The sequence below is a fragment of the Meriones unguiculatus genome, chromosome 9 (genome assembly GCF_030254825.1).
Source record: "Meriones unguiculatus strain TT.TT164.6M chromosome 9, Bangor_MerUng_6.1, whole genome shotgun sequence".
Classification (NCBI taxonomy): domain Eukaryota; kingdom Metazoa; phylum Chordata; class Mammalia; order Rodentia; family Muridae; genus Meriones; species Meriones unguiculatus.
The window spans coordinates 75809903-75836460 of record NC_083357.1 but is presented as its reverse complement, the minus strand read 5'-3'; the positions used below and the strand labels follow the sequence as shown (position 1 = coordinate 75836460).

Here is a 26558-nt window from a genome sequence, read left to right as displayed (position 1 = left end):
TTAAATATTTGCTAACGGGGTTTTCTAGCTTTAACTTTTTGAGGGAAGGCTAATTAACCCCTAATCACACAGACCACATTAACAGTTATTTTTCAAACTCAGCGGTGCCAGTTAAGGCTATAAAATGTTTTGAGAACACACAAACACAAGCCAAAACTTCTGCTCACTCATGGCTCTGACCAGAAACCTATCCGCGGGAGTCAGTTTTTCCTTATTTGTGCCCAAAGGCCCGACAGACTAAACATTACAGCCGCCCCAATCTTCTAATTTCGACTTGCGTTTAAGATAACGCTTTTGTTTCGTTCTCGGCGCACAGGCTGCTGACACAGCTGGGTCCCTTCTTTGTAATAAACACAGGGCTTCTATATTTAAAAGTACAGTGCAACTTTGTTATAACATCCCTCCCGAGTCTCCGGGCTAGTTTTCTGTCTCCCAGGCTCCGCCTCCATCCACCCCATGATTCTTTTTTAACCAGTGACGCTCCAAAACAGCCTCCCAGAAAGTGGATTCTGTTCTTTAAAGACAACTCATCACAGTGTTTGTTGTTGTTGTTGTTGTTGTTGTTTGTTTTTTTGTTTTTTTCTTCCCCGCAGCTTGTCGCGTGTTTGAAGAGTAAAAAGGGAGTTAGAAGGGTGGGGAGGAGGGGGGACAGTTTCTGCAAAGGCCTCGTCTGGAGGCTGGGCTTGCTTCTTGGGGAAGCGGTGGGCTCAGCCCCGGCGCAAACGGCGGGGGTCCCGGGGCCGGACGGGCGAGCCCAGGGGTGTCGGGGGCTGCTGACAGTAACGGGAGCGCGGCGGGCACGCCCCAGCCCGCGGTGTCGGCAGGGGGTGACCGAGTAGGGTGTGGACGGAGGGGCCACCGGGGCGCGGGGGGAGATAAGGCGAGGCCCGAGTTAATCATCACCTCCCTAACGCCTGGAAAAGTACGGGATGAGGGCGGGCGGCCGGCCTGGCAGGCGGGCGGGGAGCAGCGGCCGGGAAAGCGAAACTCCTCCCGCACTGGCCCGAGCGCGGCGGGGACCCCCGAGCGCACCCCGCGCTCCTGCGCGAGCCAGCTCCCCGCCCGACTGCCAGCTCCCCGGTCCCTTCCCAAACCCAACCGGACACAACAAGCACAAGTTAGCCGGGGCCACCAGAAAACAACAGCACCGCGTCCGAACGGTGACAAAAAAAATGTGCCGTTCCCATACCGGGAGTCGAACCCGGGCCGCCTGGGTGAAAACCAGGAATCCTAACCGCTAGACCATATGGGAAGTGCTGCCGATAGCACCGCCGCGACCCACCTGACTAGCGTAAGCGCAGCAACTCCCGGCTCGTCCGCTCTGCACAATCCCAGCCGAAGACGCCCGGCCGCCGCCGCCGCCGCGGCCCCCACGCGCGGGAACGAGCCCGGCGGAGCGCGCGCGGGCGTGACGGGGGAGGGGAGGAGCGGGGCCGCCGCCGCCGCTGGGAAGTTCGGAGGCGAAGCCCGGAGCCCCGGGCGGTCCCGGAGGCGGCGGCCGCGCCTTTCTTTCGGAGCCCTCAGGTCTCGGGCTGCTCCCGGGTCACGGAGAGAGGAGGCTACAGCGGGCAAAAGGCGAGGGCGGCGCCGTCCGTGGGAACAGCTGCGCGCGACGGGGGCGGGGGAGTGGGCGGAGGCGGCGGCCGAGCGGAGCTCCCGGATCCCGGGAGGAGCGAGGACCGCGGGATGGAGCCCGGCTCGGACGCTCGAGGACCGCCGCTCCGGTCCCGTCGCGCCTCCGTCCCTTCTGGGTGACCTCAACCCCTTTATACCGACCCCACCTCTCAGGCGCCCCGAGGACCGCCCCGTGGGGGAGGGGAAGAGGCGGCGACGCCGCGCGCGCGCGCGGACTGGGCCGTCGCGGCTGCCGTAGCCCGGCCGCGGGACGCCGGGCCTGGGGACGCGGAGACCGGGAAGTCGTGGGTTTCGCCGCCGACGGACGGCCGTGAGCGGGATCGCGGGCCGAGCTCGGAGCTGGTGCGGTCATGTGAGTCGGGTCGGGTCGAGTCGGACCTGCGCCGCGCGGCGTCTCCTCCCCCCCCAGCTCCGCTCGCCCGGGGCCGCCGGACCTGCCGGGCCGGTTCTCGAGCAGACGCGGCCGCCCTTCTGGCCGGAGCCCGGGGCTCGGGGGCCGCCCCTGCCCGCCGGCCCCGGGGGCCTGGATGGCGCTGCCGCCCTGCGGCTTTCCCCCGAGTCGGGTCCCCGGAACAAGCGAATCAGCTAAGAAGGGGACGGGAAAGGGAGATAGTTTTCTTTGAGGCTCGCTCTCCTCCGTCTCTATGGCAGTTCTGCGCGGAATTTAGCTTCGCATAAATAATAGAACTGCTTTGCTAAGAAGAGACGGTCAGCAGCCTCACGTTCCACATTTTAACAAACCTAACAGTTCTCTTTCAGTTTTTGGATAAACTTGAGAGTTGTTTTTCCTTTTTCAGGGCCGACTACTGGAAGTCACAGCCAAAGAAATTCTGTGATTACTGCAAGTGCTGGATAGCAGACAATAGGCCTGTATGAAATTTCTACTAAAATATTCATGTGATATGATGCTTTTAAATCTAAGAGTTTTCAAACCGCTTTCATCTATAGTGCTCTGTATTCAAAACCTAAAAAGATTTGTTTGATTCACCTTATGAAAGTTACTTGCCTTCATCTCTTCATCAATCTAACTCTAAGTTAGATTGATCTAAGTTGTAAGGCCAAATTATTTCTGTGGCCTTTGAGGAAATGGACAGTGAGTGGGTAATTTCACCCTTGTTTACAGAATGCCTACCCCTTAAAAAGAATATTGTACTTTGTTTTGTTTTCCAGAAAAAGGAGAACACGATTATTCCCTCTCACGAAATACAAAGATAGCAGCTGTGAAACGCATTATGCTTATAGCCTAAATAGAGCTACCCCCACCCCCACCAATGGTGGGGTTAGGGTTGGTGGTGTCGAGACACGGTTTCCAGAATGCTTTGGCTACCCTGGAACTCACTCTGTAGACCAGGCTGCCCCTCCTCCCCCCATTCACAGATCCCCAGGGGTGTTGGGATTAAAGGTGTGTGCCACCACCGCCTGACTCCTAGATTCCATCTTTAAGGTATAAAGCAAAAAAGTCAGCAGGCCTTCTTCCCTCTCTATAGAGTATGGGGACTGGAGAGAAGGCACCACAGTAAAGAGCACTTCCAGCTCTTGCAGAAGTCCTTATTACACCTGTATTCACTGGGTTAGTACTGTATATTTCTTCCACTGGTGTGGTCATCCTGGCTCATTTGAGAAACCAGAGAACGTCTAGTGGGGGAGCACAGTAACCCGCTTAGGCTGCTAGCATCACTTGATACAAGGGTCAGTTTGCATTAAAACAATCATTTTTTTTTTCTGTTTTCTGCCATCATAATCTTACAATTCAGCCATATAGTTTAAGAGAGTTTAATAATAATTGTTTCCTTTTTCATTTTCAAGAGTGTTGAGTTTCATGAAAGAGGAAAGAATCACAAGGAAAATGTGGCCAAGAGGATCAGTGAGGTAATTTCAATTGGCCCTTTGTTTACTTTTCTGTGTAAATGTTGATCCCTTCTCTCACTTTCATTTCATGTGTATCTTACACAGATTAAGCAGAAAAGCTTGGATAAGGCAAAGGAAGAAGAAAAGGCATCCAAGGAGTTTGCTGCCATGGAGGCAGCTGCCCTGAAGGCATACCAAGAGGATCTGAAAAGGCTTGGCTTAAAGTCGGGTAAGACATCAGCAAGCAAATTTTATAAGTAACAACACAGGTTGAGCTTAGAATATTCTAGTGCTTTTATTATGCATCATTCAGAATATGGGCTTTGAAGCACTTTTGTTTTGTGCTGTTGCTGTTGTTGTTGTTTTGTTGTTTTGTTGCATGTAATGGGCTGGTCTTGAACTTGTAAGCTTCCTATTTAGGCCCTCTAAGTGCTGAATTTAAAAGTGTGAGTCACTATGACTGGCTTGTTTTGCTTTACATATTTATTTACTTATTTGTTTATCTGTGTGTTTATGTTTCTGTGTCTCTGTGTGGAGTTCAGGCGACAGCCTAGAAAAGTCAGTTCCCTCTTTCCACCATGTAGTCTCCAAAGATCAAACTTAGGTCATGAAGCCCAGTGGCAAGTGCCTTTATACCCTGAACCATCTTGCTGGCTCCATGTTTAGTTTTGATTGCTTATTTATTTACTTATTTATTGTAGGTATATGATTGCTCAATCTGCATGTATGTGCATGCCAGAAGAGGGCACCAGATCACATTATAGATGGTTGTGAGCCACCATGTGGTTTCGGGAATTGAACACAGGACCTCTGGAAGAACAGCCAGTGCTCTTAACCACCGAGCCATCTTTCTAGCAACCTCTTGTTTTGCTTTTAATGTCTCATTTTTTGATACTTTTATTGTTATCAACCATATTGCCTTTACAGTTACCTAGTCCTAGCTCCATCCTAGCTGAATGATTCGTTTCCAAAACCTTCAGGTTTCTCTTTTAGATACTCCTGAAGTTATAGGCACTATTCATTTAAAAACAAAAACAAAAAAACCTTGCCTTATAATTACATATTTTCAACATAGCCAAAACTTGCTGTATCTATTTATATGGTTGGCTACATAATGAAGGAGTTGCCTTTTGTAGACAAATAATTGACGTGACATCAAGCAGACAGATTGTTTTGAGGGTTTGAGTAAGGGGTATTATTGAACATTTCTATCTTGTTGAATTTAAGCTCTAAAATGGGAAGTTTTTATGAGCTTTTGTCCATGACAAATTGTATTAATTACTTTTTTCATGACAAAATACCTGACAGAAACAACCTACAGGATAAATTGTCAGCTGTGAGTTTCAGTTCCAAAGGTGTCAATCCATTGTCCTGGGATGGCACAGTGGTGGGTGCCCAAAAGGGAAACTTGGAGGCTTATCCACACATTGAAGACCAGAAGCTGAGAGAGCAGCCCAGAGCCAGAATGGAGATATAAACCCAGCAGGCCCTGCCTCCTAAGCTCCGCACCCTACCAAGTCCCTAAACCTGGCATAGAAGAGATCTCAATAGTAGATCTGGCCAGATGGGTTTGTTTTTTGCCTTTGTGAACCAGTAATCTTGTTGGGCTTACCTAGATAGCATGAGTGAGGAGCATAGATGACCTCAAACAGCTGCATCACCGCAGAGGCACACCCCATTGGAGGTCACTGCCTTGGGGACTCCGTATCAGGGAGCCTCTCTTCAGTTAACCTTGTACTCCTTTACTTGAGCAGCTCCCAAGATCACCTGTCAGGGGAGCTGGAACAGGATGGAGTAATAACTAGCAATCCAAATGAGAAGGAGCAGGTCCTGCGAGCCCCCCCTAGGAAATGTCAGTACTTCCATTACCATCAGCATATACTTGACCATCACTGTATCATGTTGCTCACTTATTCATTGCCATGACTGGATCAAGGTACTCTCTACTCCAGATAGTAGGGTGATCCTGTTTTGCAGAGAGGGAAAAGCTCACTACCACAACACCTCCCATCTCCTGGCTCTTACAATCTTTCCACCTCTTCTTAACAGAGCTTTTTCTGAACCTTGGAAGAGGTGACGTGGAAGAACCTTAATGAGCATTGGGTTAACACACTATAACAGCAGCCACTTACTTTCAGTAATTTAACCAGTTATGACTCTCCATTAGTAACCATGCCCACTGTAAGAGGTTGTCTTCCACAGCCAAAGAAGGCTGTAGCAGTGGAACTGCTGCCCACTGAGTAGACTGTGCAACAGAGGCCAGTGGGGCGGGGGCTTCCTGCTCAGTTCAAGCCATTCTTTTCAGCGTGAAATGACACTCTCTAGTCTCTAATGAAAAGAACTCTAAATTATGGGTTTAAGCAGAATAGTGCTTTCATTAAGTAAGAATCATTGTCAGCTTAATGTATTCTAAATATTAGTATTTAAGAAAAAGAAGGGGCATGTGTTCCAAAAAGCCATTTATTTATTTATTAATGAATGAAAGTCTCACTGTTTAGTTCAAATAGCTGCAAGCTCACTATGTGATGTCAGACAGGTTCCCATGCTCTGGGATTACTGGCATGGATCATTACACTCAACTGAAGATGAAAAGCATTTGGAGAGAAAAAAAAATAGATTGGTATGTTTGGAGAAGTGTTCATTGAAAACTCATTAATTTGAGGATGGATGGATGGATTCCATTTTGATGCCCTTGGCTGTCCTGATTTTGTAGACCATTTTGTAGACCAGGCTGGCCTTGAATGCACAGAGATCCACCTGCCTCTGCCACCCAGGTGCTGGGACTAAAGGCATGTGACACCATGCCCAGTTTGACCTGGAATTTACCTTGTTGTGAAGAAGTGAGAAGCTAGTGGAAAGTGGCTTAATAGATTTGCCTTTGAAACTTGTTGACAAGTCCCATTCCTGTTGTCATCAGCATTGACCCTTGTTGATATGGGTAGAATATCTGCTTTTCAGATGGGACTTCACAGCCCAGGCTGTCAGAACCCTTGGTCACTGAAGATGGTCTTAAACTCCTGAGCTTCCTACCTCTACCTCCCAAGTACTATAAGGCATGCATCATCGCTCTGTTTACTCTGGCACCTTTCCTAAGTATTCCTGCTAATAAAAAAGCACCAGGAATCTTCTTCAGTGATTCTGTGGCTGGACCATTCTGTTTCAGTTATGTGTTTGCTTATTTCCTCATCAATTCTCTGCTGCTGGATTCCTCCCCCTATAGCACTAGAGGTCTAACCCAGGGCCTGTGCATGTTAGGCAAACACTCTGCTGCTGAGTTACAGTCCCAGACCTGCATTTGTTTTAAGTTGAGTTTTAGAATAAGTTGTGGGTCATTTTGTTTGTCTTGTTTTTGTTTTCTTCTTGGTGTGCTGAGATTAAACCCACAGCCTTGGGCAGTCTTGGTAGATGTACTACCCCTGGGCCACACTCCCTTGGGATGGCTTCTAAGGAGTAGTAGAAGTATATAACCCTTGCTACTACTACTTTTTAGCTTTCCCTATATGTTCTTGCATGATTGTATCTCAGATAACTTTATTAAAATATGTTTTGTTCCCAAGAAGAATCTTGTCAAACTTTTGTTTTTTAAAATGTTGTCTAGGCTGGTCGCAGACACGGAGTGTGCTGCCTCAGCCTCCTGAGTAGCTGGAATCTCAGGCATGCATCACTGCCATGGCGCTGCCAGGCTTCTGGCTGATACAACACTTAAATTGGTAAAGTTACCTATCTTTATCTTTTTTTCTAGACATTTCAGAGCCGAGTATATCCCCAGTGGTGAGCAGTGTACAGCCTACCTCCACATCAAATCAACAGAAAGAGAAGAAACCAAAGAAGAAAAAGAAGGAAGCCCCGAAGGGCAGATGGGTGGAAGGCACCACGGCTGACGGCCACTGTTACTATTATGATCTCATCACAGGAGGTGTGTATACTGGGGAAGCCTAGAACTCTTTCTGAAAATAGAAAAACACAGTATTTTTGTCTTGAGGGTTTTACTGAATATTGGAATATGTTAAGCAGTGAGAAACTGTAACTTCATTTTTACACAAAGCTTAGAAAATTATGTGCCTTTTGTGGTAATGCACACCCTGTTAATTCCAGCATTCAAAAAGCTTGAAGCAAAGGGATTGCCACAAGACTAGCCTTCTTATTAATGTTAAGTACCAGTTTAGTGAAGTACATAATGGTGTTTTTCAGTAAGAATATTAAAAACTTGTTTGTTTTGTTTTGTTTTCCCCCAACAGGGTTACTCTGTGTAGCCTTGGCTGTTGTGGACTCACTTTGTAGACCAGGCTGGTCTCAAACTCACAATGATCCACTTGTCTCTGCCTCCCTAAGTGCTGAAATTAAAGATGGGTGCCACCACACCCAGCAAAAACATATTTTTTTATTCCTTTAAAATTTAATAATTTTCTTTAAATTTTGTGTATATTCTGGGGTAAATAAGTTTACTTATTTTATCCTTCAGAAATACAAAATTGATGGCAGAAATAAGTAAATTTGGTACAAAAAGGAATTTTCTTTTTAGCTGCTCCCCCAACCCCTATCCCTATGAATATATACATATATGTATAAATATATATGTATGCTTTGGTTCTTTTGTTTTTCAGTAATAAACTATTTTGTAGTGTTTTATAGATGTTGAGTATCTTGTGGATTTTTATCTGATTACACTTTTGGGACTTGTTTTATTTTAAAGCAAAATTATTTTATAATGTTTTTTTTTTTTTTTTTAAGCATCTCAGTGGGAGAAACCAGAAGGATTTCAAGGGAGCTTAAAAAAGGTAACTGTAGCATATTTATAATATCTTTGCTTTATTCTTTCAAGTGTGATTGGCTTCTGCAGTGCTTGAGTGGGGTTTGGGTGGCTGGTTTTATGGTGCTGGGGATTGATCGAAGGACTTTGTGAATGGCCGGCATTCTCCCCTGAGCTAATAAACAATTTCCCAGACTGGCTGCTGTGACTTTTTATAGAGTTTTGCTAAGCAAATTTACTTCCAAATAAGCAGTTCTCTCCAACCGCCAATCTGGCTTCTTTCTTCCTATAACCCTTCTGTTAGAATTCTGGGTAAAGAAGGAACACACACACAAAACCTATTCAGGGGAAATAGTAGTTGATTTGTAGTCATTTGCTGTTCACATGTCTCTGTCCCACAGAATTCCTGGCTTTGAGAGGTAAGACAGTCTGTTTGAAAGTTGGTAGTGACAAGCAGAAACCAGGCTGTATTACCATGATCTTTATCACTACTCCCAGGTACCAGCTAGAAGAGAACGTATAGCAGGATTTGCCTTATTCAGTAGATAGCCATTGTCATTATTTTCAGTGTATTGTCTTTTCCTTCCTATTAGACATCAGCAAAGGCCATTTGGGTAGAAGGTTTAAGTGAAGACGGTTATACCTATTATTATAATACAGAAACAGGAGGTGAGTGTTGTCTTTGATTATTTTAACCTAAAATTGTACTGCACGTGAGCTAATATAGCATCTAAACTAACTTTAATGTAGTAAATATTTCTATAGGATGTATCTATATTTTTTATAAGGGATACTTTAAATTTTTCTACTTATAGTATGTTATACTGTGCATCAGTGTTTTTTTGTTTTGTTTTGTTTTTTAATGTGTATGGCTGTTTTGCCACCTGTGAGACTGGTGCCCAAGGGAGCCCAAAGAAGGCATCAGATTTCCTGGAACTGGTGTCGTGGTTGGTTTTGAGCCATAATGTGGGTGTTAGAACTTAACCCAGATCCTCTGTGAGAACAATAAGAATTAACTGCTGAGCCACTTCTCTGTGTCCACTTAATGAAATTCTTTTAAGTAATTATTTATTTTTATTTTACATACATTGGTGTTTTGACTGTATATACATCTGTGTGAGGGTGTTGGATCCCCTGGAACAGGAGTTACAGACAGGGGTGAACTTCCATTTAGGTGCTGGGGATTGAACCCCAGTCCTCTGGAAGACCAACCAGTACTCTTAACCGCTAAGCTTTCTCTCCAGCTCATTAATAAGGCATTTTCAAATTTTAAAAAGAATCTTCAACTCTCTAAAATTACTGGGTCTTATGATTAATTTAATAGTTTTCCTTCTAAGGACGTATAGTTAGTTATCACCTCGTCTAACTTTTGCAATGGTGAGGATGAAACTTGGGGCCTAAGGCATGCGAGCATGTTTCCTCTCAGTGCACTAACCTTCCGCCCTCACCATTTTCTTCTTAAAAACAAAAGACAAAAAACTGGTGTTGGAGATGTCCCTTAATTGATAGAGTGTTTACCTAGCATGCAGAGTCCTGGGTTCAATCTGTAGCATTACATAAAACAGAATGGGGACTAGAAAGGTGGCTTGGTGGTTAAAGTGCTTGCTGTCCAGGAATGAAGACCCGAGTTCAAACTCCCATCATCCACATAGTGAAATGTGGACGCAAACACCTGTAACTCCAACACTGGGTGTGCAGAGATGGGCAAATCCCACGGCTTGTTGGCTGGCCGGTCTAGGTTCAGCGAGAGACCCTACCTTGATAGATGGTGGGTGGGTGGGTGGGTGGGTGGATGATACAGATAATAGAGCAGAGATGGGCAAATCCCAGCTTGCTGGCTGGCAGGTCTATGTCAGTGAGAGATCCTACCTTGATGGATAGATTCATAGATACATAGATGATAGATAGATAGATAGATAGATAGATAGATAGATAGATGGATGATTGACAGGTAGGTAGGTAGGTAGGTAGGTAGGTAGATAGGCAGACAGACAGCGGGGAATGATAGAGAAGGTACCAGAAGTATCCCTCTGGCCTCCACATGCAAGTGCATAGGCAAGCAAACCCCCACATACACATACACCCATAAGCTTATACCATATGCTCAAGCAAAACCAAAAACAAGTGTAATCAAACATGTCTGTAACCCTATTGCTAGGAAGGTGGACTCAGGAGGAACAGGGTTCAAAAGGCATTCTCAGAAAGTGAGTTTGGGAGACATGAGACCCTTTCACAAGGAAGAACAAAGTAAATTCTTAGAAAATCGCAGAATTTCTTATAACCATCCTTCAGTTAAGTCTTTGGTGTTCCTTTTCTGGCTTTCTGAGATTATCTCAACCTGGCCTTCAGCTCAACAGGTGGCTGAGTAGGACCTGTAAGTCTTGATCCTTCTGACTCTACTTTCCCGGTGCTTCAAGTACAGGACTATGCCCCCTTACCCAGCTGGTTTTCAATGTTTCTTATGCCTGGATTTCAACTATTTAAAAAAATTTCTTGTTTGTCCCAGCATGCATCATATGTTCAGGTTTTTATCCAAAAGGACTGAAGAAAAGAAAGTACTGGGGTGGGGAAGCACAGAGGATATTAAAACTTGGCCATGTTCATGTTGATACTTAGGACAGTGTACAAAGAAATGACAATGTACAAAGAAATAAGTTGCCATATGGGAAGTGTAAGTTCCTTCAGTGAAGTGCCCTCAAGTTTCTTAGCCAGTACCACTGGATAGCTGTCCCCATCAGTCTTCACATTTTCCTTTCTGCTATCAGCTTGGGTGTCTAAATTCTTACTATTCTAAACTCTGTATTTCATCTTTTAGGAAGAAATAGCCTTTTAAACTTTCAAACAGATACGTATTCTGCCCAGTGAAAGCAATGTTTCTGTACCAAATAAGTAAAGTTTTCAGTCTTTAGAGTGATCATACAGCACATTAATATAATAGGACTTTAAACTTAATACAGGTCTAACTTCGATGCAGCTTCTTATCAGTGAAGTCGCTGAGTTTGTAGTCTTTCTTCAGGAAAAAAAAGTTTAATCCTGATCAGTGTAATTAGGAACCACTTTCCATCTTGTTTGTTACTTTGTAGCTGGCTGGTCCAAAGTCACCATGTAGACCAGGCAGGCCTTGAACTCACAGAAATCCTCCTGCTTCTATCTCCTATTCAGCTTCAGTCTTAAAATTGTCTCAGTTGGGTAACAACTTGTATATTTACTGTCCCTTTTACAAAACGATTATTAGATGATTAAAAACATTTTAATCTCTCTAAAAGCACACTAGATGGCAGTGGAGTTCAGCCAGTTGAGATTCCTTTACTATGAAAGTAGTATAGTCAGATCATCACTATATTGTGAAAACTCCAGAAGTCTTCATAAATTTTAGGAAATATTTTGAGAAGTCAATATATCAGTATGTTTCTTGAAATTGTTTTCAGGTAAACTAAAGATTTTTAAAACTATCATCCACTTCCCAAGTTTGTTCCTATTGGAGGGCTTATGAGTTTAGTAAATGCAGATTACCCCAAATTTTCTGAATGATAAAAGAATGAGAGGTTTGAGCTCTTTTCTTGGTAAAGTATAGATATAAAAATGCCATATTATGTAATAATTACAAATGATAAAAAGTGGTATAGTGCTGAGGAGTATTGCTAAATAAATAATGCAGTTATTACAATGTGTTGAGCAGAATCCAAATGGGAAAAGCCTGATGATTTCATTCCACACGCTGGTGATGTGCTTTCTAGTAAGGACAATGAAAAGTCACCTGACACCTTAGAAGAATCCAAATCATCAGATTCTCACAGTGATTCTGATGGCGAGCAGAAGAAAGCAGAAGAGGCCCCTGTAGAAACAAAGAAGCTAGTAATCAAGTTTAAGGTAGGCTCCTGCTTTACTTTTTACAGACAGTTGTCAGTCTTCTTTTCCATGGTTCCTGTTACTCCTAACCAACTCAGATCTGGAAATGGTAAATAGAAAATCCAGAAAAAGCAGTTCATAATTTTAAAATTGTATGTCACCCTGTATGTCATGATGAAATCTTTTTATTATAGTATATTGTTGTAGTAGTTTGCGATCTACTACTGTAGTTAATCTCTTAGTGTGCCTAATTTATCAGTTACCATTGGGAGTGTGTGTGGTTTGATAGAGTGTAGTGCTTTTAGGCATCTACCCAGGGGGATCTTGAAATAAATCACTCAAGGGTGAGGTCAACTGTATTTTGGCATTTGGATAGATGATTGTACCATTTATTCTTGAGAGCAAGACACTAAACCTATTTTAGACCATCTAACTTTTTTTTTATTGTATTTTTTTTTTAAGACAGGTCCTCAATATGCAGTCCTGAGTAGCCCAGGACGCATTTTGTAGACCAAGCTTGGCCTTAAACTGCCAAGATCTATGTGCCTCTTGCCTCAGAAATGCTGGTATTGAAGACATGTGCCTTAACCCTTGGAACTTTAAGAAGCTTCATTTGGAAAGCTGTCTGGCCAGTGTGCATACCTAGACTAGAAACAGAAATGGTAATAAATGGCAACAACTAACAGTACTTTAAGTTTCAGTGTAGGTAAGCTAGCTTAGAAGAATAAGTGTGGATGTTAAACATTTTTTTAAGTTCACTTGCGTGGAAGTGTGAGGGCAGATGTGGGGGTTGAGAAGAATGTCCCAAAGCCAGACAAGGAGAACGCATCAAGAATTAAGTCTGCTGGGCTGGAGAGTTTAAAGAAAGACACTTGCTTCTAAGCCAAGTACCCTGAGTTTTCTCTCCAGGACCCACATGATGGAAAGACAGAACTTTCTCTTTCCCACATTATCATCTGTCCTTTATACCCTAGTCAGCAGGCACACACACACACAAAATCTGAAAACAAAACAAACAAACAAACAAAAGTAGTAGGGGTAGTGTTTTTTTAAGGGGGGGCTGTCAAGATGGCTCAGCAGTAAAGGCTCTTCAAGGCCAGAGCTCGGTCCCAGAGTCACACATGGTGGAGGTAGAAGGAAAGAATTGACTCTCACAAGTTGTCCTTTGACTTTCACACATATATCAACATATATACATCCACACAAAATAAATAGTAAAAATGTAATTGTTAAGTTTAATTTTTTTTTAAGTGGAAAAAGAAAGGAGTATATCTATTAAACTTAGCAGTTAGTAACTCCTTAGTTCCCTTCTGAAAATTTGATCAACATTTTGGGTAGTAGAACTCATAGGGAACAGAAAAGCAGTTTCTAGTTTAGGTATGGTTTGGATAAGACATGGAAAATAGAAATTGAGCTCACCTTTAATGCCGGCACTTGAGAGATGACTGACTTCAAAAGTGTAGGAAGTCTAAGATGCTAGAAAGACCTTTCCCAAGCCATGCCTAAGATCCTGGCATTGCCTGGGATTTCTCTATCCACTCTTATCAATTCTTACGAGGTACAGGAGGAGATCTGTATCACAAGGGCAACTGAGCCTTCGTAACAGCCAGCAGACTGTTCATAACCAACATAAGGTAGCATGATTGTGTTCTGTCATAACTAAGGCACCTATTGTAAAAATACTATTTACAAAGTGGAGAAAAACAATGGTGGAACTAGTATTAATCTTCCCTCTTCCCAGAACAATCCACTATAATTGCAGTTATTTTCTGTTCAGACACAAACACAAAAAAAGGTGGTGGTACTAAACCTTGTGCCTTGGGCATGTTACTCATACCCTCTACAACTGAGGTACCTCCCAGCCAGCCAGTACACATACTACTTTAAACAAAATCTGGAATCAGTGGTGTAATAAGATTTTGCTGTTAGCTTTCAATTTAATCTTTCACAAAGGCAACAGTAACTCTATCTGCCAAAGCAGTGTTTATATAATATTCCATAGTATAAATACTTCATTATTTAGCCCTGTGTAGACGTTTTGGTGTTTTTATGTTTGTTTTTTATTCAAAGGACTAGTGGATACAACACTTAGAACTGTTAAAAGTCTCTACTGTAATTTTTGGGAGGGGGTAACTACAGATCCAAGTTAAGAACAAATGGTTATATACAACGATGGAAATTTTTTGGTTATGTGCAGTAGAAAAGCTACAAGCAAACATTTTTAGGGTGTAGCAAAGGAGAGTTTAAGTGATACTCTATGAAACTGACCTGTAAAAGAAGGATGTAAAGTCTAGAAGAGACCAACAAACTCAGGAACCGGTAGTATTGGAAATGATACAGAGTTAGGTGAGCAGTATAGTACAAGTAAGAGAGTCAGAAAGCCAAAGGAAATAAGAACTCCATTCTCAAAAGAGGGGCTTTCTGTTTTAAATGTCATAGCAAGGCATTTCAGAGTTAGGACTTACTTGGAATAAAACCAAATGAAGATGTATAGTATTTTAAGACAAAGTCTCCAGCCCAGTCTGGTCTTCAGCCTGCTGTTTGGCTAAAGGTGACCTGAACTTCTGAGTCTCCTGCTTCCATCTCCTAAATGCTGGGATTATGGGTCTGTACCAGCCTGCCCAGTTTATGCTTTGCTTGGAATCGAACACAGGTTCTTCTGCATAAAAGGCAGACACTCTACCATCTGCACCATATCCGCAGACAAGAATTTAATATTTTAATACTAGATGGCTGAAACAGCAAAGATCCAGATCATTGATTTTAGAGCTAACAAAAGTAAAGGCCAGAGGATTTGTGAAAATTATGTTCAGGGATGTGGTAGCATGTGCCTTCAATGCCAGCACTTGGGAGGCAGAGGCAGGCAGATTATCACAGTGAGACCCTGTTTAGGGAAAAGGGAACAAGAAAATCACGTTACTGAGCATGGTGACATATTCTGGTGATCTTTAGAAGTTCAGGGTCAGCCTGGGCTACATAGGGGAAGAGTTAAGAGTCATTGTAGAACACAAAAGAAATTCCAAAAATTAGAGAAATTCCAAGTAAGCTTCCTATGGTTGTGTAATTTGCAAGGAGGCTGAAAACCCCAGTATACACACTAAAATGGTGAAGCGGGCTAAAGAGCTTTCTTAACCCAATGAAGACATGGCATAATGAACCAGCCCCAGGGCTTCTGCCCCAGGGTGGGTGTTGGGGGAGGGAGAAGAATCATTCTAATCTCTTTGTGCCCCGCAAGACAGTTTTTCTATGTAGTCCTGGCTGTCCTGGACTTGCTCTGTAGACTAGAACTCACAGAGATTGACCAGCCTCTGTCTCCAGAGTACTGGGATTAAAGGCATATGCTACCAATACCTTTATTATCACAGTAAGTTTTTCAAAAGCATCATTAAACATAATGCATTAAAGTTTTACACATAGTGAAAAACCTAATCAAGTTCTTCCATGTACATTTATTATGTAATGAGAAAACTTAAACCATTACATGAATGATTCTTACTACTAGTAGTAAGACAGTTTTAAAAGTTAAAGAAAAGCCAGGCAGTGGTGGTACACACCTTTGATCCCAGCAGAGGCTGGCGGATCTTTGTGAGTTCAAGACCAGCCTGATCTTTGTGAGTCCAAGCCCGGCCTGGTCTACAGAGTGAGTGCCAGGACAGCCAGAGCTGTTACACAGAGAAACCCTGTCTCAAAAAACAAACAAACAAAAAGTTAAAGAAATTTGGGGTTAGCAATTTTGCTTGAAGTGTGTTGTTTATTGTCCTTTGCATTTCAGGAAAAAAATAAAAGTACTGAAAAAAGAACTGACCCAGAAATACAAAAAGAAAAGAGTACGCCAAAACAGAATTCATCAAATACAAATGAAGAAAAACCCAAAACTCTTAAGAAATCGACGAACCCTTATGGGGAATGGCAAGAGATTAAACAGGAGGCAGCAGCGCAGTAAGTACCTGAGGTGTCATCCCACTGCTGTGTCCCAGCACCTCAGCACAGTCAGGAATCTGGTGGGCTATGCTCCTTAAAAGTGTAGCTCTTTGTCATATTCCTACAATAGTTTTGATTTTAAAAGATGAAGCAGTTGTTGCTTTAAAACAAATTAGTGATTGTTTCCTGCCTGCCAAAACATGACATTTCTAATACCAGATTCACTCACTCATCATTTTTTATCAGAAAAACAAATACTTGGCGTATTGAAGGGCAACAGGTTTGTCAACAGTTAAGCACATTGTGCTGAGGACGTTACCTGATTTATGTCACTGGCTTAACTGTTCAAATAAGTTTTCTTCTTAGAAGCATTTATTTTACCATGTAAGTATGTATCACTCCCAGGCATCATTTTAGTGGTTTTTTAAACCTTTAAAAGAACCCTTGAGGTGAAGGAAGGTGTATGGGTAAAGCAGATACTCTTTAAAACAATGCTTTGAAATGATAGTATAGGGTGGATGATTTTTATGTACCTCCATAGGCACTTCTCTGACTAGCTCACAACTTAAAATAACCCATTTATACTAATCTGCATTCTGCCACATGGCTGGTTACCTCTGCTTAGGTACCATAGGTCTGTCATATGCACATCTTAGGTGAATCTCCTTGCCTGGCTCTATCCCAGAATCCTTTTCTGCCTATTGGATACTCCACCTTCTATTATGTCCTTTCCTATAGGCATAGTTTTGCTGTTGTTGTTGTTTTGACAGTGTTACATCCATTGTTGATGACCAGCATCAACATTCACAGGATAAACTAAGTTGGGGTGTAGATCTGTGGTTGCTAGCTGGCTGGTGGCCCAACAGACTTTTTCTGAGGGGAATTTTCCAGGCCAGAACTGATGGTTACCAACCATAGCTTCTACTGACAGTGGCAAACTGAGGGGCCAAAATTAAATTGTTGGTGGCCAGTAGGCGGGGGCTTACAGCTACCATGTAAGTGGGGCTAGGGCTGCTGCCTCCTAACAGGGCCTTCCACCAGTTGTGGCAAGCGGGGTCTTACACCTATTATGGTAAGTGGAAGCAAGGGTTGTTGGCTTCTAGCAGGGATCTTTCCACTGGTAGGGACCGAGAGTCTAAAAAGGAAATGAAAAAGAGGAGAGAAAAAGACCACATGCATATATATTACTTGTATTTGATGAAGTAAGACAGACTCCAGCAGGTAGGTTCCAACAAGTTTGTTCTTTCATGCTTTATATATACTTACTTCATGCATACATGCATGCATACATGCACACACACTCAAACATTGGGTGGATAGAAACAGATTCCAACCTCACCAACTACTGTATATATACACATATATACATATTTACAGTTGATGAATGGAACAAACCCTGAAGAGTGAGCTCCAGACCATATTTTTATTCTTTTCCCACTGCTTATATATCCCAGTAAAGTCTTTCAAGCAGTACAGAAATCACAATGTGGTTATATTACAATGAGTATATGTAAGAAAAACATTCCCTAATACCTTCACATGATCAAGTGTTTTTCATATTATGGGTGAAAAACAAGTCATTTCCAAGAACCTATATACATTTGTAACTAAACAACTTACTATACATTAAGGAGAGGAGCAAACAAGGTAATTTCTCAGCCAGCTTTTCCTTTACTGGCAGGCTGCAGTTTGTAATCTTATAAAAGTCTTAATAGAATCACAAACCTAAACTTTTATATAAAAATAATTACCTATTTCTACTTTAAGTCCTCAGTCTACTCATTATACAGTTTTTATTAAATCATAACAGGAAGCTGAGGGCAAAAATGGGGACAAGAAATTAATCACCTTGAAGCCCAGCTTCAGTGAGAGAGTCATATATTGCTAATTGGGTTATTGTTCTCGCTCACCAACCTCAACAAGTCCCTGGCTTTACTATTAAGAATGTACTTTCCTGAACTTCAAACTGTTCTCTAAGATTCTTTCCATCAGCGCCACTAGCAAAAGCAACTTTACTTAACCTTACTAAGCAATCTCTTTTTCCTAATATTTTCTACGTCAGAGGTACTAGCAAAAACATCTTTACCTAACCTTGCTAAACAATCTATTTTTTTTAATTCTTCCTAAGGGTAGTGGTTATTGCTAACAATCTACATCTCTGAGTTCTTTTCCAGGGTGGTGGTTAAATCATTAATCTGCGCTAGCAACAATGCCTTAATGAGATCAAATATTGTTTTTTCTAAGTGCCAGATAAGTGCTTGCTATGACAAGTATGCACTACCACACCTACATAAAATCTTTGAGTTGGGGTCTTGCTATGAGACCTAGCTAGGCTGGAACTCATAGTCCTCCTGCTTCAGCTTCCCAAGTGCTGGGATTACACAGTGGACTACACGGCTTACTCCAAAATTGTTCTTAACTTGTCATTACCACCCTGCAGTCCTTATCTTTGTCCTTGTGCTTTTGTTTCATTTTTCATGATCCTAACAAATTGTCTAACTATTAAATTATTGAAATAACTCTAGAAGCATTCATACTCTGTGACTGCATTTTACTCACATTTGTACAGGTTGGAACATAGAAAGTTTCTCAGAACATGTTAGTTTACCTTTATGCACCTGTGTGAAAAAAGAAAATTTGTTATACTTACCGGTGTATCATACCTATATTATGACTCAGGTTATTAAGGCTGTGGATATAGTTGATAGTGTTCTTACCTATCATCTAACACAACTTAATAGTATGTATTAAATAAAAGTTTAGTCCTGGTAAACAACATAAAAATCATACTGTCTCTAAATTGTAGTATCACTGCTGATAAGGTACCACAGTTCTTGCTTTACTATTCTGTGCTAAGATGTGACTTACATGCAGTAGTTTCCATGTGGCTGGACCCATGTGCTTCAATAAAATCATCAGGGTGCTGTACAGTCTCTGATCCTTTATTTTCACTTCTGCCTTCCTCTTGAGCTGACCCCTTTACAGATAAGCTCTGTACCTAACATCAAAGCTTTAGGCTAATATACTTTTTAAGAGATATGAGATGGGGAGCTCTTCCAGAGGGCCAGGAGTCGAGCCCCATATGGCAACTCACATCATTTGTAACTCTAGTTCCAAAGATCTGTTTCCCTCTTCTGTCTTCCACAGGCACCACATACACGTGCACAGACACTCACACATACAATAAATTTAATTTATAAAACAGCTAAACTGTCCGAGCTAACTTCATCATGGACTGGTTCTTACTTCTAAGCTCATCACTGGTAATTCTGAATGGACATGCTCTGAATTCAGTGGTCTCTGAAAGGAAGGGCTAATAATAAAACAAATGCTGATGCTGATCCTGGAAAGAATAGAACGGTGTTTTAGATAAGCCAGTCTTTCTACTGGAAGATCTACTCCAGCTGCCTCATGCAGTGTCTGGTGTACAGAAGACACAAGTGTAGCTACTATAAAATAACAATAAAAGCTTTCATTTATTTAAAGATTCCTTAAGTTAAGAGTGCTTACTGCTGTTGGAGAGGACCTGGATTTGGTCCCCAACATCCACATTGTGGCTAACAACCAACTGTAACTCTAGTTCTGACACCTCCTTCTGGCCTCTGTAGACACTTCGTGCATTGTGGTACACAGACATACATGCAGGCAAAACATCCTCTACACATAAAATAAAATCTGGGGTGGGGGGTATCCTCTGAGGAAGCATATTTTCAAAAAGAATTAGATTATCTCACATGTCTGCTTTTCTCTGTTTGCTACTTTTATTCTCTGTCTACTGAATCCCTCTCTCCAAAAGGATGGTACTTGGTTCCCATCAGGCTTTATAGTCTCACCCACTGAATATGATGATCTTTCTGCTCTGTGTTCAAAAATCTCATAAGTGCGGGCTGGAGAGATGGCTCAGAGGTTAAGAACACTCACTGTTCTTCCAGAGGTCCTGAGTTCAATTTCCAGCAACCACATGGTGGCTCACAACCATCCATAGTAAGATCTGGTGTGCAGGCAGAATGTTGTATAAATAATAAATAAAGCTTTAAAAAATATTTAAAAAAAAATCTCATAAGTGAAATTGATGAGCTAACTCCTTCATAGACCAATTGCCTGTCTAGGGTAGTGTTTCTCAACCTGCAGTTCATGACCCCTTTGGGAGGTCGTATAACTTCTGCACAGGTGTTGACTAAAACCATCAGAAAACACAGATATTTACGTTAAGATTCTTAACAGTATCAAAATCACAGTTAAGTAGCAACAAAGTCATTTTATGGTTGGGGATCACCACAACATGAGAAACTGTATTAAAGAGCCTTAGCATTAGGAAGGTTGAGAACCTCTGCTCTAGAAGATAGGGTACTGAGAAGTTCATGTGAAGCAGGTCACTGATTTCAGGTCAGTTAGATTGTTTATGACTGACTGTGTGGGTAGTTGAAGGGCTAGTTCTCAGAATAAAAAGACGGTAGGCAAGTAGTCCATCGAATCTTCTCTAATAGGACATTAAGGTTCCTTTTTTTTATCTTGTATTATATAAACTTCAGAATCAGTGGTAAAATCAGTTTTTACAACTTCCCTGTTACCTGTTTATGTCATATACGAGCAGAGTATGTAATGATGTATTATGTCCTCTGTGTAGCAGATGAGACTTGTCCTAACACATGTTCACCTGAGTCAGAGTTACAAATCAGCTAGAGCCAGGCAGTGCACACCTAACCCAGCAGGAGGGATGAAGGATGAAGGCTCAGGAGCTCAGTCATCACAGTGACTTTAGAGACTGTAAGGTTAGCCAGGACTGCATGAGACCCTGTCTTTAAAAAGCCAAAACAGAAACAGCTTGGTGTTCTCAGATGGCCAGCTACTGATGTGGTACCGTGGGGAACGTGCTCTTTGTGCTTGGTTGGCTTTTTGGTTCATCTGCAAGCAGTTTATCTTAATTTTTCAGGTAATAAAGTTTTCTTTCTGTCCAGGGAAGAGGTCAATTTGGAACTTCCAAGCACTGAAGGTGAATGTCTGTCAGAAGCTAGTGCCGGAGAAATCAAAGTGGTATTTAAAGAAAAAACAGTCTCCTCTCTGGGAGTTGCAGCAGATGGAGTGGCCCCTGTCTTTAAGAAGAGAAGACTTGAGAATGGAAAGTCTCGGAATTTGAGACAGCGAGGTGATGATGAGTAACTGTGAAAAGCCTTGGGCACAGGCAACGTGCCCTTTCCGAGCCTCCCTGTGTGTTCCAGTGCGGTAGTGCTGCAGTTCACATTTATGCTAATTGTATTTTATGTGAATTAAAATAAATCTTTTTTCATGTGAAATTTATTTTTGTTCCTTAAATGGAAGCCTACAACATTGCATTGTAATACAGTGTATTATGTTCAATGTCTAAAATTGCTAATTATATGATAATTTAAGATGCTATGTATCTGTTATTTAAAACATGGGGAAGACCCTCGCTCTGTTCTTACTCATAAACGCCTATTTATTCTGCATTGAAAATGCATTATTTCTGTACATTGAAATTAACCTGTTACCTGAGAACTAAGACACAGCCCCATGGCAGTTTGGTGTTGATGGTCCTTTCTGAAGCCTGCACTTAGAAGAGTGCAAATCAGCTTGTCTTAACTCAGTTTAAGCCGAAAGACCAGAAGCAGGAACCACTTGAGTACTGAAGTAGAGAGTGACAGCAGGTCAGTGACAACTGACCTGCATTTGCCCCAGTTCAGCTTAGAGCTGCAAAGTGTCCAAAAGCACCTTAACTTGGGGCCAGGCCTCAGGGGACTAGAGACAGGAGTGCAGCCTCTGTTCCTTACTCTGGCATAGTCCTTTCCCAGTCAGGCAACCTTTTTATAGCCTTGGGCCCCTTGGAAGGTTTATATAAGGTAATGTCAACAAAAGTCTTGAGCTAAAATAGGTGTCACTGTCCACATACATCTTTCCCGTTTTCTGGTTACATTTCATAAGTAGAAGTTTCATATTCTATTTGAAGTACTTTATTGTAGGAAATCTGTTAATTCTAGAGGGCTTTTCTAACCAGGCTAGTTCCCAAATAATTGAGACAGAGACCTATTGATTATTTAAACAGCTTAACGCATATTACTGGACAAGTACAATTTATATTAGTTTTCTAAACTACTCGGGCTACTACTTCCCAGCCACATGCGGGCTGGATCTGCTGTATCAGGCCACGTCCTTTCTCTTCATCTTCCTCGTCCCCTTCCTCCTGCCTCATGGTCCCTACCTAGGACCTAGGAACTGCAGCCCCTCCTACCTCTCTTCTGCCCAGTTTCAGGCTATCCAGCCTTTATTAACCAATCAGAGATAATTGGGGAGAAAAAATTATACAACATTGTTTGGTATATGTGAGAATGCACTCATCTGGACTTGAACCAGATCTTGGAACCCAGAATTTATTATCTGACCAGACCAACCCCAAACAGTACTTGCCTTCATTACTTTTGCATATTTTTAATCATATTTTCCATAAGTTGTACAGTATGTAAATTTTGGTAGCAAATATGTATGTCTTTTTACAATTGTTAGTGTACATGTATTAATAGCTTATTAAAGCTTATAAAGTAAATATTGGGGTCCTTGTGTCTTCTAATACAGATCAAAGTTGCCTTATCATTGGCAAAATATTATTTGAAGATTAGTCTTTGCAATTATCCAAGCCTAAACTTTGCATTCTAAAGTTTTAAGAGTTCCACTGTGTTGAAAAGAACCTCAAGTCCAGATCCTCTGTCCTAAGAGGACTGAAGAGTACTGGAATTAACTGGTATTACGTCATACCTGACTCATAGTTAAGAGTTTTTAGTCTTTAAGTGGTCAAGGGTTTCAGTCAGGATCTCACTGTGAATCTCTGGCTGCCCTCAAACTTGAGTAAACACCTCCCCCACCCCACCCCCGCCTAAAACCTTAGTACTGGGATTGCCAGCATGCACTAACACACTCCTGGTTTACTGGCTTTAATGGGGTTGGGAGGGGTTTGGGGTTTGTTTAGTTGGTTGGGTTGTTTTGGGGGGGTTGTTTTTTTTGAAGGAGTGGTTTGGGGGTTTGGTTTGGTTGAAACCCACCTGTCTGCCAGGCTAGCAGAGAACAGCTGCCTTCCTAGGTAGCTTGGCTGAAGATGACATTGACCTGATCCTCCTGTTTTCCACTTCTCCAGAGCTGGGATTGCAGGTGTATGCTTACAGGCCCCTGCCCCTGCCTCCACCCCGCCCCCACCCCCAGTTTATGTGATGCTAGATTGTGTTGGGAGAGCACTGTCTGAGCTATATTCTACCTGTTTTTAAATTTTTAGTAGTCTATTTGTCATATAGCTGAGGAATATGTATTGGTTCTTGACTCTTCTCAGAAGAAGTGGAATGAATGCTTTATAGTTCATCCACATTTTGCTCTTATAAAATACAATACTGAAGACATTAGCTAAGTCTGTTTTTGTTTGTTTGTTCTGAGATAGGGTCTCATTGTGTATTTCTGGCAGGTTTAGAACTCTGCATAGACCTGGTTGGTGCTTACGGCAATCCTTATCTCTGCCTCCCACGTGCTAAGAATAAAGGCATTTACCACTAGGCCTAGATGCTGGGTTTGTTTTGAGGAGTAATGGTATTAGTGTGTTTATAAGGCACTTGGGACAATGCCTATCAGATAGTAGCCCATATTCAGCTATTATTAATACTAAGAATATATACAGATGGACATAAAGTAATAAAAACTAAGAAGGACCAGGTTCCTGCCAACCAGTAGCATAACTTGGTCTTTTTCCTTGTCCCAGTTCTCTCACTGATACGCAACTTTCATATACAGTAGTGTTGAGAATGTGTATGCATCACTTCACAACAGCAAATAAAGCTACTGGGGTTTAGCCCTCAAAACAGTTGAGTTCGCTGGATAGTGATGGTAATGATGGTTCTACAGGGTGAACGTACTAGGGCAGGAGACACAGTTGAGTTATTGAGGGCTTGTCTACCATTCCTGTAGCCCTAGATCAACCTCCGATTGTATCTAGTGACGCTCAACTGTATATGGGCTAGAAATTTGTCAGGAGGACCTTAGCGCACAGCCAGAGGCCCCTTTTTAGAAAGCCAGCTGTAGTTGGGCAATGGTGGGTCACGCCTTTAAACCTAGCACATGGGAGGCAGAGGCAGGGAGATCTCTGAGTTCAAGTTTGAGACTGGACTGGTCCAGAGAGCAAATTCTTAGGACAGCCAGTGCTACACAGTGAAACCCTGTTCCAAAAATCGAAAACAAAAGCCAGCTGTGGTGGCTTACTCTCCATAGACAGTTTCCTGCCATCATCTCTATTGACGTCCTTTTTAAATTTTGCTTTAACTTTAAAAAAAAAAAAAAAACTTTAAAAAATTTTAAGTGCATGTGAGCTAAGCATGGTGGTGCAGGCCTGTAATCCCAGCACTCGGGGAGGCAGAGGCAGGTGGATCTCTGTGAGTTTGAGGCCAGCCTGGTCTACAAAGTGAGTCCAGGACAGCCAAGGCTACACAAAATTCAGGTCCTCCAGAAGAGCAGTAAGCTTTTTAACCACACTCAGCCATTTCCCTAGCCCCTCAAGTACTTTTTTTTTTTTTTAAGATTTATCTATTTTAGGTATGAGTGCTCTATCTGCATGTACACCAGAAGAGGGCATCAGATCCCAGTATAGATGGTTGTGAGCTACTGTGTTGTTGCTGGGAATTGAACTCAGGACCTCTGAAAGAGCAACCAGTACTCCAAACTACTGAGCCATCTCTCTAGCCCATACTTATCTATTTTTTTTTTAAAGGAAAGTTCCCGAGACACTATTGGTAAAATTGGACCATTGAGATGAAAAACAGCAACCTTTTGGTTCTTTAAAGCTCAATAAAACTTTAAAAAAAACATTTATACATTGAGAAAGTGAGAGATGTTGTTACTGAGAATGGGAAGATTTTGTTAAAACAACATCTCAATAGACAAGGTAATGGCTGAAGTTATTTATGGTTTGGACTGTGAAATGTCCCCCATTAATTCCTGCTTGGAAATGTGATCTGGTGACGCTATTCTGTTAGGACTAGAAACATTCTCATCAGGAGGCCTGTCAGAGATCCAGCCTGAGCTGTTTCCTGGTCTACAGAGAGACAAAGCAAGCAGCCCTCCACTCCCACTGCCACAGAAGTTGGTACCCTAGCCATGCCTTTCCTTCTATGATGGGAACCAAAAGCCAGAATAAAGCCCCCTATGCTGAAATTGCTTTTGAAATCTATTATCTTGCCACAGTGTGAGAACTAATGCAGCTACTTTGTACATTATCCTTTGGACCCCTAGTCCTAGTCCTTATTTGACAAGGTTTTTTGTTTGTTTGTTTGTTTGTTTTATTTAATGTGTATGAGTGTTTTCCCTGCATGGATTAAAGGTGCTCTATTTGCATGCAGTACCTCCCAGAGGAGGTCTCTGGGACTGGAGTTAAAGATGCTTGTATGTGGGTGCTGAGACCCAAAAGCAATTCCTCTGTTAAGAGTAGCCAGTGCTCTTAACTCCTGAGCTTCTCTCTCCAGCGCCCAACCCCCGAACCCCAGGTATTTGGGTTAATTGCAATCTGAGTTAAGCTTGTCCAAATACAAGCATTTATTCTACTCATTTAAAATTTTTATGTTTAAGTTTTATGTTGAGACCTGTTCTTTGTACCATAGCTGGTGCCATTTTGTATTCGGCATCCATCTTTTTCTTATAAGGTGATATTAACTTACTTCCTAGAAGTAGTTGGTCATAGCTGATACTAACAAGCCCTGCCAGAAGGTCATAGTAACCTACAATAACAGATCCTGTCAGAGGCTCAAGTTAACCTTATATTTTACTATGACTCGTGTTCTGTTATCTCCATACTTGGCTTAACTCTGTTTGCACTCCATGTTTTGGCATTTGGCTGTACTCTGGAAAACCCTAACCACTGCTTCACTTACCTCACTTGGGACCAATCAGCTCAAAGGTTAGCTGACAATACTTTGTCTAGTTGGCCAAAGTATATTACAGTGTATCACTGCCTCCAGCCCTTGTCTTCTGCACTTAATTTTCCTATAAAAAGACTGTCCTAAGAACAGGTTGATGTCACAGACTCCTTTCTGTGACCCTGGTTGTGATCAGCTTAGAACAGGCCTTTAATAAACCATCCTTATCTGACTGAGATTGGTGTCTGAGTGTTTTGTATGGCTACTCTGGACTACAACATTTTACATACATACATACATACATACATACATACATACATGTATCATAAGTGTGCAGTGTCCTGGGAGGTAAGAGAGAACATCAGATTCTCCACAACTGGAGTTACAAGTAAATACCATTTGTAGGTAGTAGAACTAATCCCAGGTCCTCTGCAAGAGTTCTTACCCACTGAGCCATCTCTCTAGCCCTTAGGTCATTCTAAATCTTACAAGTATTAATCCTGCACATAATGCTGCATTTGCACATCTGCTGAAATATGTGCTTATTAATTTTAAAAAATGAAGATGAGGGAGCTTTATTGTGAAAAGGATTTTAACACTGGTAGCTGTGTCATGCAATACAGTAAGCAGAACTATTGAATTAAAAAGTTGAGAAACCC

At 42.1% G+C, this 26558-nt stretch overlaps 1 protein-coding gene and 1 non-coding gene across 2 annotated transcripts; one reads left to right on the top strand and one right to left on the bottom strand.

Annotated features, from left to right (window-relative positions):
- Nucleotides 1-1180: 1180 nt before the first annotated feature.
- Nucleotides 1181-1252, bottom strand: Trnae-uuc (transfer RNA glutamic acid (anticodon UUC)). Its single transcript has one exon. It is a non-coding gene; the product is annotated as a tRNA-Glu (tRNA).
- A 540-nt stretch (nucleotides 1253-1792) lies between these two features.
- Nucleotides 1793-22562, top strand: Wbp4 (WW domain binding protein 4). The gene is made up of 10 exons (XM_021642806.2): nucleotides 1793-1987; nucleotides 2433-2505; nucleotides 3442-3504; nucleotides 3589-3712; nucleotides 7226-7399; nucleotides 8215-8261; nucleotides 8827-8902; nucleotides 11913-12103; nucleotides 15855-16021; nucleotides 20962-22562. Coding segments are annotated over exons 1-10 (1119 nt in total). The 5' UTR covers nucleotides 1793-1985; the 3' UTR covers nucleotides 21164-22562.
- Nucleotides 22563-26558: the final 3996 nt, after the last annotated feature.